Consider the following 16,291-nt stretch of genomic DNA (forward strand, 5'->3'; position numbering starts at 1 on the left):
CTCTGGGAGTGAGTAGAGACTCATTCAGTTGAAAGGAAGAGAAGGGTTTTCCAGGTGAGAGGGACGTTAGAAAACACATTGAATCACTAGGAAAGCCTGGGAACAATGGGCTAAATGTTGGTCAGCTTACCCAGTATGCTAGAAGATGGTGGGGGGTAGGGGGGCGGTAAGTCTTGTGCCAGCTCAAGGAGTTTAGGCTTTACCCCAAACTAAACTACCTTTAAGACAGTGAAAGACGACGATGATGACGGCGGCATTTTAGGAGCTCCAATATGATGTTGCGATTGACAAGCTTCAGGTAGGGCCAGAATTAGGGACCTAGAGAAGTAGGACCCACCCACTAGAAACCTTGTTTTGGAGCTAACACAGGGCCAGGCATGGAGGAGCTCAGGATAAGTGTGTTGAATGGAATCAAGAGTTGATCTGAATCTGCCACTGCTCTTTGTCATAGAGGATGAGACAAAAGAGAAAACTATGAATCCAGCATACTATCTAGCTGCTGGGAAAATGCAAATGCACAGAAACTTTGTGGGGTGAGTTATAACCAACACATCAGGCATGATCTTGGCTCACCCGGTAGCCTTGACTAGTCACAGGTGCTTATGCGACCTGCTCATGGTAGTCTCTGCACCATTATTCAGCTGAGCTAAGGAGTGACTCTCTGCCAGGGTATACATGTGTGACCACTGGAGGCCACCCAGCCTGCACATTGTGACTCAGGCACTTTAGTTTACTTAAGGAAAGTCACTGTTATTTAACATTTCAGGGGACTGGAAAGGGGGCTGTGTTTCATCCTCAGCTGAGGATGGGTGAGTGATGCCGGCCTCACATAGTGTTCCTGTGACAAATGTGGCTACTTACACAGTGTGCAGTGTGGCATTGTTCCTCTGCCGTTAACCTCTAAGGATGACTAACTGTGTGCGCAGGAGCTGGCTCTGGACCACGTGTTTGGCTACCGAGGATTTGACTGCCGCAACAATCTGCATTACCTTAATGATGGTGCCGACATCATTTTCCACACTGCGGCCGCTGGCATTGTGCAGAACCTCTCTACAGGTAGCCTTGCCCTCTCAGCTCTTGGATCCAGACCTCCTGCCTTTGTAGCCTGGGCCTGGACTGACCATGGCGTAGGCACTGGCAGGAGCTACCTGTGCTTCTGCCAGCTCCTCTGCAGTCAGAGGGAAGAGAGTCTGGAGACAAGCCAGGGTGGAAACAGAAACGAGCCTAAGAGGAAAGCAAATGGAGCTGGTTTCCATCTCTCAGAGTGGTGATGCTCCTGCTTCCGTCTCCGGAGTGTTAGAGTTAGAAGTGTGTGCCACAGGGACCCAGGTTGTTTTGACTCTAGAGCAATATTCACAGAAAGAATGTCATCAATAGAATACCCGGCACCCACTCTCTCACCATGATTTCAACCAGGAAATAAGGCTTTAAAAGGAAACACTTCAAACAGAGAGTGTGTAACAGACCCACATCCACATCCTCACCACCAGATCGGATACATCAGCCCTGTATCTTACCAGCTTCACAGCTCATGTTCTGTGCTGGGTCCGTGTCATTCATGGAGATGTGTTGACTTCAGGATAAAGCTTTGACCTGTGCCATTCAGGCACGCAGGTGGACAGAGTCCTGCTACAGGGACTCTGTGGTCAGGTCTCCTAGCAACACCTTCAGCATCATGATTTTCGGTTTCCCCGCCCCTCTATCAGAGCAGGGGCAGATGTTGAGAAAATGATCTGCCAAGGGGAAGAGAGATAAAGTTCCTCCTTCAGTCCCTGGAAGGCTTTGTGCTTGGTCTGTGTGCTGGACCCACACAGGCAGTGGGAAACGCTAAGGCAGACTGAGGGCACCAGCTTTTATCCTTCCAGACCTACATCACAGCATGTGAATTTTTTAAAACAGTCCCCCATAGCCCCAAGGACAATTCTGAAAATGATAATTGGGCTTTTCCAAAAGCATAAGCTTTTATAAGGCATTTCCAGATTTCCCAATTCAGCTCTGTGATAGCTACAGAGAGCCCTTGGATCTCACTGCTCACCTCCCATGATTCCTCTTTTCCAGGCAGCCAGAGCTTCTACCTGGAGCACACGGACGACATCCTCTGCCTCACAGTGAATCAGCACCCAAAGTACAGAAATGTGGTGGCTACCAGCCAGATAGGTAGGGCTCCTTGCTGGCTTCTTGCTGTTCTTGTGGCTATCTGAGGCTACTGGTCTATCATCAGCACTTTCAGGAGAGGAGCAGCTTAGACTCTTTTTGCTGATGTCTCAGTTGATTGGTTTTTTGAGTCTTAAAATGTAACACCTGTGTAACTTCTGTTGCTACATATAGTGACCAGTGAGGAACCATAACATCAGTCCAAAAGCTGATAATTAAACAAACAGATGCTCCTCTTCCTTGCAGATGGGACCCTTAGGTGTAAGGGAGCCCCATGTCTTGAAGCCTGACATTTCTGCTTGGCAAGGGTGTACCGCAGCATGTGTGCCGGCTCCTTGCCCTGAGAAACTGCCTGCCACAAATGTAAACTGGCACATTTGTGAAGTCATCTGCTTTTGTTTTTACTTTGTCTTCTCAAAGGAAGTCCTTACAAAAGAGTCTCTTGCTTGCTTTCATCAAAGCCATGTCCATTTTAATGCTTCATTTGGAGTCTGCTGGGCTGGGGCTGAGAGCTGCACTGGTAGGAACAAGACTTACTTTGCTATTGTTTTCCTTGATGCTTCTTCATTGTCATTGTCCACCATTGCAGGTGACACCGCAGAGAGCACAGGTAAGGCTGTCTCAGCCGGGACAGTTCTCATCTGCACAGCAAGATCATATCAATGTATCATTTGCTGGTTGTATCTGGCCGTGCTGCAGATACAGATCCATCCTTACCAGTTTCCTCTGAATAAAACCCTCTGCAAGCATGTCAGACATAAATGTCCATATGCTCTGCCTTCAGCAGCCGGTTCCTCAGTGTCTTTCTTTAGCCAGGTCAGACTAGATGTCTCTTATGCCACCCTCACTGTAACTGTCTGAGGAAAGGCCTTTAATGGAACACAAACACTGAGGCGCCACCATCTCTGTCATGCCTCCCACACTCAGGGACAACACCTTCAATTCATATCTGGGATGCAATGACCAAACACACCCTTTCCATGCTGCGGTGCTTCCACGCCAAGGGGGTGAATTACATCAACTTCAGTGCAACCGGGAAGCTCCTGGTGTCCGTGGGCGTGGATCCAGAGCACACCATCACTGTCTGGAGATGGCAAGAAGGTAACATGCTGGGCTTCACATTGCTTCTACAGGGCTCCCTGTAGAGTGAGCTGAGATGGAGCTCCAGACTGCCTTTCTCAACCTTCCCTCATGGGTCCTGCTTTGAGGCAAGCACAGGCCCTGTTGAGCTGCTCTCAGACCCACTCTACTCCCCCACCCCCGGTCCGTGACCAGTTGGAGGCATCTCAGGAAACCGCATTGGCTAGTTAAGGACCTGTGGGTATGTTGGGAGAGTGCTAACACTGTCCCAATGCATCCTCACCACCTCCCACCCAGACACTGTCCTCAGTGCTCTTTCTGGTGGCCTCTGGATTCTCCTCCAACTGTTTTACCTTTAATGGGACTGAAGTGACCAAAGTTTAGCTGTTCAAGTATTTGTAAGCATTAATGCTTCTAAATGATACCTTAATCACTGTAGGTCAAGATGCCTTTAGGAGTCAACTGACCTTTCACTGAGGTCGCCCAAGGCCATCAGAAAACACAAATATTATGTTGTGATTCATAAAGTAGCAAAATTATAGTTATGAAATATCAACAAAGATAATGTTATGGCTGGGGTCACCACAACATAAGGAACTGTATTAAAGGGTCACCACATTGGAAGGTTGAGAACCATTGGTTTATAGTACAATTAATGATTTTCTTTCTTATTCATCTCCAACACACACACACATACAGAGAGAGAGAGAGAGAGAGAGAGAGAGAGAGAGAAAGAGAAAGAGAGACCAGCTGCTACTAAATTTGTAATTGTCTTACAATTAAAAATATGCAATTTTCTGAGTATATCCTCAGATTGGCCTTGGCAAAAGCAGATCCAATTAGTAAGGGCAGTAATGAGGTCTGTCTGCAGCTAATATCTGGGACACGCTGAGCAGGCAAGTAGAGGGGTGGTGCATCTCCAATCTGGGACTCGAAAATCCCATTATCTCCTCATCTTCTCATGGAAGGGATGGGAAGACAGGCTTTAAGCAGATGTATACATTTTGAGAAAAAAGCCATCTTTCTTGAGCCAGACTTAAGAGAGGCCAGTGGCTGACAAATGTTTTTGGTTTTTGTTTTGTTTTGGTTTGGTTTGGTTTGGTTTGTTTTGGTTTGGTTTGGTTTGGTTTGGTTTGGTTTGGTTTGGTTTGGTTTTTCGAGACAGGGTTTCTCTGTGTAGCCCTGGCTGTCCTGGTACTCACTCTGTAGACCAGGCTGGCCTCAAACTCAGAAATCCACCTGCCTCTGCCTCCCAAGTGCTGGGATTAAAGGCGTGCACCACCACTGCCCAGCCAATGGCTGACAAATGTTAAGGACAAGTCTCCTTAGACTGCACTGGAAGCCAGCCAGACCCACAGGACTTTTAGGAAACCACACCACCATCTTCTTGTTGATAGATCATTGTGTCTGAGTGTCCCCATGACCCATCTCTCTGGGATGCAGGATGGTTGCTTATGATACCAGGCGGTCAGTGAATCAACCAGACAGTGCCGATGAGAAATGGAGTTTCTTACCTTACAGCCTGGAAGCATCTCAGAGATGGAAGGTCTAGGAACATCTTTGACCTGCCTTCCAGGACCAACCCACAGAAGTCCTGCAGTTCTTTCCTGGCAGGCTTTCTTCCATCTACATGGGTATCTCCAAGGGTGCAGCCCCCATCCCTTCCTGAGAAGCCCACCCACTGTTAGTCCTCTCTCTATGGCAGAGCTCTGCTCAAGGCGCCTTTGGCTTGGGCTGCTGACTCTACCGTAGTTCCTGAGAAAAGAGTGAGCCCGTGGCCCCTACCCCGTCTCTCCTCAAGCTCATGCTTTCTCTTTGCCTTCCCTATGTGTCCCTCTAGCTCACGAGGCCTGCTCTAGACTTAGCTCTAGACTCTTCTCATCTGAGGCTCTTCTGACCTCCCAGGGGAGTGAGGACTAGAAAAGTCAGTCCTTTTCACGAGCTCCCAGGAGGGGAGAAGCTCAAAGGGTGGTCTTTTTGTGTTTGTCAGTCTACACAGAAAGGCTCTAACCAGATACCACCTCCTCACAGTTGAATGGACATGGCTTCTCTTCCCTTCTCTAGTGTTGTATTTTTTTCCCTTCAAGTCCTACCTTCCTATAAATAGCACATATTGGGGGAGAACATATATACATTTGTGTTATCAGTAAGGAACATAGTGTGCATTCCTGACTTGCTAGTGGATCATTTTGGAGAGCATGTGTGTGAATAATAAAATACTTAATATATACTCTATATTATTATATAATAATGACTTTAAGTGAACTTATGACATACAACACGTGTTTCAGGTCCTATATGTCTACGTAACTTGTTCCGAACAGACTAGAGACCAAGTCACTATCTCTACAATGAAAAATACCTATGATATTAAAACAAGAGGAGGAAACCAGTGGTTTAACTATGACTCTCATTATAATTTTGCATTTCCTCCATAGCTGGTGAGGCTGATTCTCTTTGAATCTCTTATTGGCAACTTACACTGCTGATTCTATAATCTGCCTGCTGAAAGGTGTTTCCCTTGGAGCCAAGAGTGTCTACCTACAATGATGTGTTGGTCTTTATAGATCATTAATGTCAATCCTGACTCTTATAAGGGTTGTGAATACTTTTCTTCTTTTCTGTTGTTTGTGGGGAAGAAATCTCGCGGGTGGGGGAAGGGAGTCCGGCGGCGGGTCTCAGCGGCGGGCTTCCCATCCCTCCCAGAAGGTCTCACATTCACACGGCTGTCGGTGGGCGGGCCGGCGGCTGCATCGGCAAGGTTCCAGGGTTCCAAAAGCTGGGAATCAGGCGGAGAGACCATGGACAGGTGGAGTCCAGTTTTCCAAAGCTTTTATTGTTCATGGCATGGTGAATGGGCGCAACTGGTACGCGCTTCCCCCGCCAAAAGCCAGGGGGGACCAGTCTTATAGGGAAGGGAGAAAGGGGAGGGAATAACTTAATTAGCTATGCCCCTGGCCTTTTGATAATTCATTAATATTTAAATCTCTGGAGGTAGAGACTTGTTAATCACGCCCTCTACCTGTGCCCTACGTGACTGAAGGTAACAGGTTAAATGGAGTTACCTCGTCCAAGGCCCAACAGTTGTTTGCTTTCAAACTTGATTCATGTTATCTTTGGAGTCCATAGGTTTTAAAAGCCCCAGGTAGTGAGGCAACTGTTACTACTGTGATGAGTTTCAGTTACTGTAAGTGGTTTGGTCATTGTATGGCGTAGAGGGGCTCTCCTGACACAGCCTCCCTAAAAAAGGCTTCCTCTGTGGAGTATCTGAAGCTAAAGGGTGGGCCAGCTTCATTCAAAATTCACTACCAACACAACCTCTGCTCTCCTGGAGAGCCATCATGAGAAACGAATGAACAGAAGATGAGAAGGAAAAGATCTGGATGAATAATAAAGAGGGGGAGAAGAAATTGGAACTGAAACACTGAGAGCATTTGGAAAGAGCCTTGAAGAAAAAGTAACAAGTTTAAAATAAAAATGTAAACTTAAAGGATTTAAAAGAATAAAAAGGGAGTCTTCAAAAGCAGGCGAAAGGAAGAGAAACCCGGAACCTTTAAAAGGATCCAAAGGAATGGCAAAGTTAGTCACCAATGTGGAATGGTCACCATGGCCAAGCATTTCCCCCTGCATCAATTCTTGGTTTCTCACCACGTCTTAGCAGGTAGTATTGCTGTACCGACTACAGGCGAGGAAGCCGAGGGCAGAGCAGAGGGGTTCAGATGTTCAAAGTTGTTCTTCAAGTGGAATTCAGATTCAAGATGAAGGCTCAGGGACACACAGAAGCCATTTGGAATATGGAGTAAGAAAAGCAAGTAACTAAATATAAAAAGTTAAAAATGTAAACCTAAACCCCACAAACTGAAAAGGAATGCTAAGGTTAGAGAAAATAAATGCAGGGAATCTTGAGCAGAAAGAAGAAGACAAAAGGTGGCTAAAGAATTTGAGCCCAGGTGACCTTGAGATGGGAGGGGCAAGCTGGGGAGAATAGTTCTGGTTTGGGATGAGGAAGATGTGGGTATGATCAACTCTACCTGTCTAGAAGCTTCCACCTCATAGGCCACAGTCATTTCCTACTCTAGTCGTGTCCTTGTAGGTGGGAGTTCTGTTAGTAGCACCCACTTCTCTGGAAATTATCCAGACACTCATATATGCCCTCCTTGAGATGTCTGAGAGGGAACTGATGCCTTTAAAGGAACACTGAGCTTATTCAGAGTGAATGGAAGACCAGCCTTGGCTGTAACTTCCTGCCCTGATCCATGAGCAGAAAAAGGACTGGCCTTACTGGACTCTGTCACCCACACAGGTACCAAGGTTGCCAGCCGAGGGGGTCACCTGGAACGAATATTCGTGGTGGAATTTCGCCCTGACTCAGACACACAATTTGTATCCGTTGGAGTCAAACATATGAAGTTCTGGACCCTAGCGGGAAGTGCTCTGCTGTACAAGAAAGGGGTCATCGGGTCCATGGAAGCCGCCAAGATGCAGACGATGTTGTCCGTGGCTTTTGGTGCTGTGAGTTCCAGCGGATGCTTCCTCAAAGAGGGTCCTGAATCCCTCAGGCATGGGCATGGGATGGTGGGGAGGAGGTTGTCCAAGAAGCAAAAATCAACAAGAAAGCCACTTCCACATTGCCTCTTAAGTGGCTTCCAGTAATCAGGGGTCCCTATCCTTAGCATTGGTAGATGGACTGATCTCGATGTGTGCACACATGTGTTTGTCAGTGTGCTGGCGGATATGTGCAAGAGTGGATACCACTCATAGAACACCATGGGTGGTGTTTGTGCCATTGAGACAGTCTGCCACTGAACCTGAAGCTTGGTAGTTAGGCTAGGTTGGCTTGCCCATGACCCTCAAGGATCTATCTCCCTATCTCCAGTTCCTACCACTGACACACAAACACATACACCACCAGGCTTTTTAAAATTTAGGTTCTGGGGATTGAACTCAGGACCTCATTCTTGTAAAGGCAAGTTTCTTAATTAACTACATCTTATACTTTGTTGTTGTTCTCAAAATGTTGAGTCAAAAAGTATTAGTTACTTTTCCCATTGACATGACAGAATAGTTGAGGAAAGCAACTTAACCAAGGAAGTGTCCACTGTGGCTGGTGTGTTAAGCTCAGAGCATCATGACAGGAGAGACTTCTGGCCCAGCCTGAGCATGTGAGCACAGTCAGGAGGCAGAGAAGTGAGCTCCTTGTGTTCAGCTCACTTCCTCCTTATTCAGTCCGACACCCCAGAAGATGGGATCTTGCCACCCACATTCAGGGTGGTCTCCATTTACACTCTTTTCTAGAAATACAGAGACATGGAGAAATGGTTTCCATGATGATTTTTAAATCCATCCAAACTGACAGTGAGCAACCATGAAGGGGTAAGGCCACCACCCAGGGCAGGTGACACAGAGTAGACACTGCTTAGGCAACCCCTTCGATTGCTGGTAATAATTTCCACCCTCAAAAAGTGGTCCTTTTTCTTCCTGCCCCACCTCCTCCACAAATACTCCAGCCAGTAGAAACTTCTGGCATAAGTGAGGCAGCTCCTGGTATTTCAAGTCTGATGTGTCCACTTCCTAGGCAGGTTTCCTCTCTGGTTAAGGCTGGCCCTTCCCCTGTGGGGGCCTGTGGTGGTCTGTCTCACGCTGATGCCCCAGAGTTGCACACAACAGGGATGCAAAAATGTCCAAACCAATTAGCAAGTAAATGAGAAAACCAGGTGACTGTCTTATGTTCCATGGTTCTCTGCAAATCTGTTTGGCTTAATTCAGATTAGACTGATGATGCTTGGCTCATCCTCTCAGCAAAGGAGCCAATCTGGCTGGACAGATCATTCCGTGCTAAGAGCATTTATTGCTCTTCGAGAGGACCTTAGTTCAATTTCCAGCACCCACTTGGGTATCTTATGACTCCTTATAACTCTGGTCCACGGCTTCCAACACCTCTAGCCTCTACAGATACCTATCCTTATGTGCCTGGACACACACATGCATAATTAAAAATAATGAAGATTAATCTCAAACCAAAAAAAAAAAAAAAAAAGGAGCTAGTGTCTGAGAAAGAACCCGTCAGTGTGTTCCTGGTTCCCAAGATGTTCCTTTGTTTGCAGAACAACCTCACTTTTACTGGTGCCATCAATGGAGATGTCTATGTGTGGAAGGAGCACTTTCTCATCCGGCTGGTGGCCAAGGCTCACACAGGTCCTGTTTTTACAATGTACACCACTCTCCGAGACGGGCTTATTGTGACTGGCGGAAAAGAACGGCCGTAAGCAAAGGTCCCTCTTGGGGACTTGTTGGCTACTAACTTGGGGTAAAATGACAGAAGCCTCTGCCAATTGTGGTGTCCCTCTCTTTTCTGTAGTAGATCAGTCTGCCATCTCTGCAGGAGAGCCTGAGGTCTTTCCAAGAGAGCAGCAAAAAGGGCCGCTAGCAGTTAAAACCTTAGGAGATACATCTCAAAAAGTTGTTGTGACTTTGCTCTTGTAAACACTACTCATAGCAACTTCTGGGGGAAGGGAGGAGAAAAAGGAGGGACCTGTAGTGGGAAGGCAAGATGTGTGAGACACTCTATTAGTAGGCTAATAAAAACATGCTGGCTTTGAGGCTTACACTTGCTTTCCTCCATATGTACGCATTTGAAGGCAATTTAGGAAACCCGCTGGGCCTAGGTAGTCATGCCATCAGTGTCTGGTATAGAGGGTGCTGGGGAGGGAAGTCTTGGGGCAAAGGGTAAGTGCCTCTTTATGACGCTTTTAGGACTAAAGAAGGAGGAGCTGTAAAGTTGTGGGACCAGGAGATGAAGCGCTGTCGGGCCTTCCAGCTGGAAACAGGGCAGCTGCTGGAGTGTGTGCGCTCCGTGTGCCGCGGCAAGGTGAGCATGGCTGGCCCTGTGGGAGCCACTCCCCTGCAGGCTTTCTTTTTCTCTGTCACTTTGCTAGTGTGTTTGCTCATACTATAATATGTGTAGATGACACTGTAGCTCATCAGTCAGTCATTGGCAAGTGAACCTACTCCTCCACGAAGGCCAGGTGGGTCTCTGAATCTGTGTGTGTCCAGCACCTAGGTCAGTCAGGAGGGCTTTATGTTTCATAAATGAGGGTGTCTTTCCTGTCAACCTGACAGGAAGTCATTTAGAAAATGTGAGCCACTGTCCCTTTAATCACTGTTCTCATAAGCTGAACAATACCTGTATGCAGCCATGCTTACTGACCCGTGGCTGCTGGATACGGCCGAGGGGAGTTAAGTCAGAGTGCAATCAGACTTTCTATACCTTTATTAGAAACAGAATACAACAACAATTGGCAGGATCAGTTGTAGTTGCCAGGATGCAATGACGTTGACAAGCTACACTGGGTACACAAGATATGTGTTTCTAAGACCAACTTACTTACTGGCCAGGGCCACCTGATATGGCCCTGGGAGGCAGTAAGTCAGTCTAGAGGGAGCTTACAGTCTGTGGGATGTTCCACAAGACGGAGGGCTCTCGATCAAGCTCCTAACCAAGGCAAGTGCTAGAAAAGGCAACGTGAGAAGGGGGAGGGGGGTTCTTACCGACAGTCCTTTGCAAGTCGCCTTAGCTCTTCCTGATTTAGTAACAACGCAGCAGTGCTTTTAAATTATTTTTAAACTGTGGCAAGACCACATAAAACATAGCATTTTAACCATGCCGTGTACAAGTCATTGCCATTAAACACTCTTGTGCAACCACCACCACCATCACCTTCAAATGTTTTAATAAGAAAATATTTGACTATTGAATATCAGTTCTTCCTTCCCCTCCTGCCCCTGGTACCCACCTCTCTTTTGTGTCCCTGTGAACTGGATCATTCTGGGGACCTCGGGTGACTGGACTCTTTTCTCATAGTATTTTATTGTGACAGGGAAAAATCTTAGTAGGAACCAAAGATGGTGAAATAATTGAAGTTGGGGAAAAAAGTGCTGCTTCAAACATCCTGATCGACGGCCACATGGAGGGGGAGATCTGGGGCCTAGCCACACACCCTTCCAAGGACATGTTCATCTCCGCCGGCAATGACGGCACAGCAAGAATCTGGGACCTGGCTGACAAGGTAAAGAGCCTACTGTCAGGCTTGTAGCGGTAGGAGCGGAGAGGGCTGTGTCAAGCCAGAGATGGGGGTAGGTTGGTTCAGCATTAAGTTAGAAAGCCTAGTAATAAAAGTCCCTCACACATGCCATCTGCCCTTTCAGCGGCTCATCTGTCTAGACAGACTTGTATTGTGAAGGGGTCTCTTATAGCCCAGGCTGGCCTTGAGCTTACTATGAACTAAAGGACGACATGGAATCTTCTGACTCTCCTTGCCTCTACTTCTCCAGTAGTGATGATGCAGGGCAGGGGAGCAAACCCATGGCTTCATGCGCATTAGGCCAGCGCTCTACTGAGCCCCAGATGTCGATAACTCCGGAATAGTCCCACTGAGAATTACTATCTTTTTATGAAAGGAGGAGAGGGAGAGGGATACAAATGTTTGAGAATGTCAGATGCTCCCGTCCGATCCCAGGAAGGCTGGAAAAGCAACTTTAAGGCTCATTTGGGGAAAACATGTAAAATAGCAAGAAAAGGGTCACTGAGCCTTATCTAGTACAAAACAAACACCAGATTCTGTTTCAAAGTGGCCAGGCAATGTTTTGGCCACATTTCCAGTGTAAGGGTCAGAGAACAGCCATGCCAACACATGTATGTGTTATAGTTTATTTAGTTCTAAGCTATTAAGTTTACTAAAACCAGCTTCTACTCACCGAAAAGCCACTGGATAACGGATGTTTCCTGTATGCTATTGTTAATACTTACAAAAATCTTTCAAGACTGCTATCAGTATCCCTTCTGTTCAGGGGTAGTGGCAATAATGTACACACATATACCCAACTAGAAAGTGAGCATCCAGTCAAGATCTGCCTGGTATCTGAAGTCCACATTCTTTTCCTTCAGCAAGAGGCTGGCGAAGCCAAAGGCCTGTGTCTGGCCAGCTGCTTGTTTCAATAGGTGAAGCCACATTTATTACCTACCGTCCACAATTGGCATGACAAAGCTGGTAATTAGATCCCACAGTGCTCAATGTAAAGTTATGACAACAGGCAATGTTTGTCAAACCCTGTCCTAAAAGGTGCTATCCCCCAAGCAGAGATAGCACCGGTGGCCTTCAGTGGGAGCTGAAGTAGTCTGATTTCCCTGTCCTGATGACATCCCCCAGAGATCAGCCCAGGTGGTGAGGGCTTACATGACTGTGTCTCCATGTAGAAACTGTTAAACAAGGTGAACCTGGGCCATGCGGCCAGGTGTGCAGCCTATAGCCCCGATGGGGAGATGGTGGCCATTGGCATGAAGAATGGAGAGTTCGTCATCTTGCTGGTGAACAGCCTGAAAGTTTGGGGGAAAAAACGAGACCGGAAATCTGCCATCCAAGATATCAGGTACATAGTGGAGGGTCTGAGCCAGAAGGGTAAGCGCTCCTTACCAGGGGCTTTCTGTTGATGGTGGAGAGACAGAGCTGGGGGGAACTGAGTTGAAAGGGTTGATTCCACAGCCAGCAAATCAAGGGTGCCTCCCACGGCCTTTTTAGATATGATGATAAAAGTACTTGTAATTCCACCAAAGGCTACATAACACCATTTTCCCCTGTGGGGTTATATTCAGAAAAATTGTTTAATTTCTTTGAGCTGGGGAGAAGCTAGACACATGTAAGTTGAGAACTTAGTATCTTTGGGCTTGGGACAGAGCTAGCCCATCTTTATGTGTCCAGACCTGCCTCCTTATGGACCTTGCTTTTGATTTCCCCCACCTAGAATCAGCCCAGACAACAGATTCTTAGCTGTGGGTTCCTCCGAGCACACAGTTGACTTCTATGACCTTACTCAGGGCACAAGTCTGAACCGCATTGGCTACTGCAAAGACATCGCAAGCTTTGTCATTCAGATGGACTTTTCTGCAGACAGCAAATACATTCAGGTATGTTTCTGGTTAACTTGTCTCATTAGGAGCAACCAAGAAAAAAACAGTGTTTCTGTAGTAAGTGCTTACTGTGTCCTGGGCACCATGCTAAATTACCCATTACCGACAACTTCAAGAACTATTCCTTCCCCCCTATTTTATAAATGTAGAGACAGAGACTTGGATAATTAAGAAAGTAATGTGTGTGTGTGTGTGTGTGTGTACCCATCTTTTAGTAAGAAACAAAAACAAAACATGAATACCAGGGTGCATATCTCTAGTCACCTTTAGCCTACTTTCAACAGCTCATCATCAAAATTTCTTAATTTCTGGCTGAGGAGATGACGCAGCCAGTAACAGTGCCTGCTGCTAACCAAGTTCAACCCCTCCCCCGCCATGATGGAGAAACCCGACTCCTACAATTTGTCCTCTGACAGGCACCACAGCAGACGTCTGCATGCATGTACACACATGCACATGTGGACTAACAATAGTTTTTAGAAAACTTCCAAAGTTTTAGTTCTTGAGGGCTGTACTACGCTTGCTATTGTTTATTCTCTGAATTCTATTGGGCAGTATGGCTGATGCATACCCGATGGGCTGGAGAACTCATGAAGGGGTCCTAGCTTTGGGACTTATGGCTAAAAGCAAAAGTTCCTTCAGCATTCAGCATCTGTGAGCCTGGAGAGAGGAGTGCTTATATTCATTTTTCAAAGTCATCAAGCCAAGCATCAGGCTAGGTGTGCTTTTGGATATGACAGTATGTGCCTTTCTTCTGGAGCTTATCACTCTTCCACGGAGAAGGCAAGGACTGATAGACATGCCATGCTTGTGTGGGGGGTGTAGCATGTCAGGCAGCATCTGAAGAGGCGTTCAACTTAGACCTGCCTCCTTTCTTTAGGCTGAGCTCTGTCTGCTGTGTAGGAGGGAGTTAACAAAAGGGAGGATTTCTGTTCCAAGCATTGAAACCCTGAGGTGGGACAGATTTAGGCTCTTTCCATGAGCTCAAGAAAAACCCTGGTGATGTAGGTAAAGGCATCATCACCATGGGGAGAGCAGGGACCTAGGATGTAAGATACTGGCAAGTGTCCTTTAATGTGAAAACGGTGGCCAGTTTCCTCCGGGGGACTCCTAGAGGGCACGTGACATGTTCATCATCCCTCGGGGTGGGGGTGGAAATGGACAGAAGATATTCTGCTTATGAATTTTAGCATGGGCTGTGGGGGGATGGGTAGAAGACACGCCACCCTATGAAATTTAACATGGGCTATGGGGAAATGAACTATTTACTGGCTTTGTAGCCAGGAGCTGAGTTTAGGTTTAAAGAAAAGCATAACTGGGGCAGTTAGTGTTCTGGAAGACAGCCAAGAAAGTCTGTGGGACTGAGGAAGCAGATGGACTCAGTTCCTCTCCTCTTGCAGGTGTCAACAGGAGCCTATAAGCGCCAAGTTCATGAGGTTCCCCTGGGGAAGCAGGTAACTGAAGCCATGGTCATTGAGAAGATCACCTGGGCTTCCTGGACAAGGTAAATGAAGCAAACTCCTCTTGAGGAAGAGGCCCCAGCTCTGCCTTTGGGTTTGTGATGCCCAGGTTAGGAAGAGCTGAGATGAAACTGTCTTTTCTCAGTGGGGCAGGATGCAAAGCTGCTTGACACTGGCTTAGGGGAAGACTTTCCACGATCAGTGTTTTCTTATTGTTTAATCATTCACACCAACCCCAAGCCACATTCAGCAAGTTCAAATGTTTTGCCAAGCCCAGCAACAATGAAGTTTCTAGTAGCCTGAAGACAGAAGGCTCAGGAGCTCCATCCTTGACAACATATTCAGCAGAACCATAGGAAAGAAAAAAAACCTGTTTTCTTTCTGGAATGTAGGGGAGTTGGGGAAGGGCAGTGCCAGGTGGTAAAAATGCAGAGTAGGGTGTGGCTGGCTCATGACAGAAACCACATGGCCAAATAACATACAATTCCTATCTACTTCTTACCCTCGGAGGGGACAACAACCCTAGGAAGTTGTGTCCCATCTTCCTAACACCTTTTCTTCTTGGAACAGTGTTCTTGGAGATGAAGTCATTGGAATCTGGCCACGAAATGCAGACAAGGCTGATGTCAACTGTGCATGTGTGACACATGCTGGCTTGAACATTGTCACAGGGGATGACTTTGGGCTGGTGAAGCTCTTTGATTTTCCATGCACAGAAAAATTTGTGAGTGTTCCCGAGTAACCCCTGAGCTGTCTTCGGGCCATGCTCCTATACAGTCATTACAGATAGATTACCATGAGTTATCATGGAGCCAGCCCCGTGGGGCTCTGGTGGACAGACAAATGGCCACAAAGTTGGGGAAGAAATCAGGCAGGGAGATCAGCAAAAGTGTGGCTGACAGATGCACCTGGAAATGCAGTGCTTACTGTTGAGACTTGAGCCTGGGTATCAGGGGAGAGAAGTCTGCAGCTACAAGAGGAAAGGAAACTGCAAGGCCATGGCAGGCACCCTCTCATCAAGGCCTTGCTCAGAGCTGTGGGGGTTTCTGGGAGTGGGGCAGCTGGTGGATCGATAACCCAACAAGTTACCAGAATCAACAGGTGCTCAGCTGTGTTTGCTTTTCCTCACAGGCCAAGCACAAACGTTACTTTGGTCACTCTGCTCATGTGACAAACATCCGTTTCTCTTATGATGACAAGTATGTGGTCAGCACCGGAGGAGACGACTGCAGGTTGTACCAGATTAATTCTGCCTAGTTCGGGTATCCTGTGGGCCAGGTTCCGCCAGGAACACAGGGAAGGTCTGATATGAAACAATACAAAGGAAACTTCACAATTTTTTAGGGGAAAAAAACCCCTTCCTACTATATTCTGCTGCTGGGGTTCTCAACAAAATTTGACAGGCCTGTGTCCCTACTAGGGAATGGCTGAGTTCAGGTCATATGAAAGCTATTCTGAACACTGCTGGGGGTGAGGGGCAAAGGGGTAAGAAATCTGGAATGGCTAACTTCAGTAGAAACAATCACTGAGAATCAGGTTGAATCAACCTTCCTCCACATGTCCTTGAATTGCCAGTCTGTGTTAATGTCTTTCAGATGCATCATTATAGCCTAGCTTGATGATGCTAACACCT

General features: G+C 47.0%; 1 protein-coding gene across 6 annotated transcripts in view; it reads left to right on the plus strand.

Moving 5' to 3' along the window:
• Positions 1–16,291, plus strand: part of Eml6 (EMAP like 6) — a 250,107-nt gene that overhangs the window by 229,925 nt on the left and 3,891 nt on the right. For 3 of the 6 annotated variants that reach the window (XM_076937964.1, XM_076937966.1, XM_076937965.1), the window contains exons 30-42: positions 927–1,056; positions 2,059–2,157; positions 2,744–2,764; positions 3,082–3,255; positions 7,538–7,746; positions 9,339–9,496; positions 9,988–10,102; positions 11,112–11,300; positions 12,488–12,660; positions 13,033–13,195; positions 14,599–14,702; positions 15,229–15,382; positions 15,790–15,890. In XM_076937964.1, the coding sequence (XP_076794079.1) occupies positions 927–1,056; positions 2,059–2,157; positions 2,744–2,764; positions 3,082–3,255; positions 7,538–7,746; positions 9,339–9,496; positions 9,988–10,102; positions 11,112–11,300; positions 12,488–12,660; positions 13,033–13,195; positions 14,599–14,702; positions 15,229–15,382; positions 15,790–15,890 (1,790 nt within the window). Of the gene's footprint in view, positions 1–926; positions 1,057–2,058; positions 2,158–2,743; positions 2,765–3,081; positions 3,256–7,537; positions 7,747–9,338; positions 9,497–9,987; positions 10,103–11,111; positions 11,301–12,487; positions 12,661–13,032; positions 13,196–14,598; positions 14,703–15,228; positions 15,383–15,789; positions 15,891–16,291 lie in introns of those variants that run through there. The other 3 variants (XM_076937967.1, XR_013111697.1, XM_076937968.1) reach the window with 3 other exon arrangements.

The sequence above is a fragment of the Arvicanthis niloticus genome, chromosome 7 (assembly GCF_011762505.2).
Source record: "Arvicanthis niloticus isolate mArvNil1 chromosome 7, mArvNil1.pat.X, whole genome shotgun sequence".
In the NCBI taxonomy this organism is placed as follows: Eukaryota; Metazoa; Chordata; class Mammalia; order Rodentia; family Muridae; genus Arvicanthis; species Arvicanthis niloticus.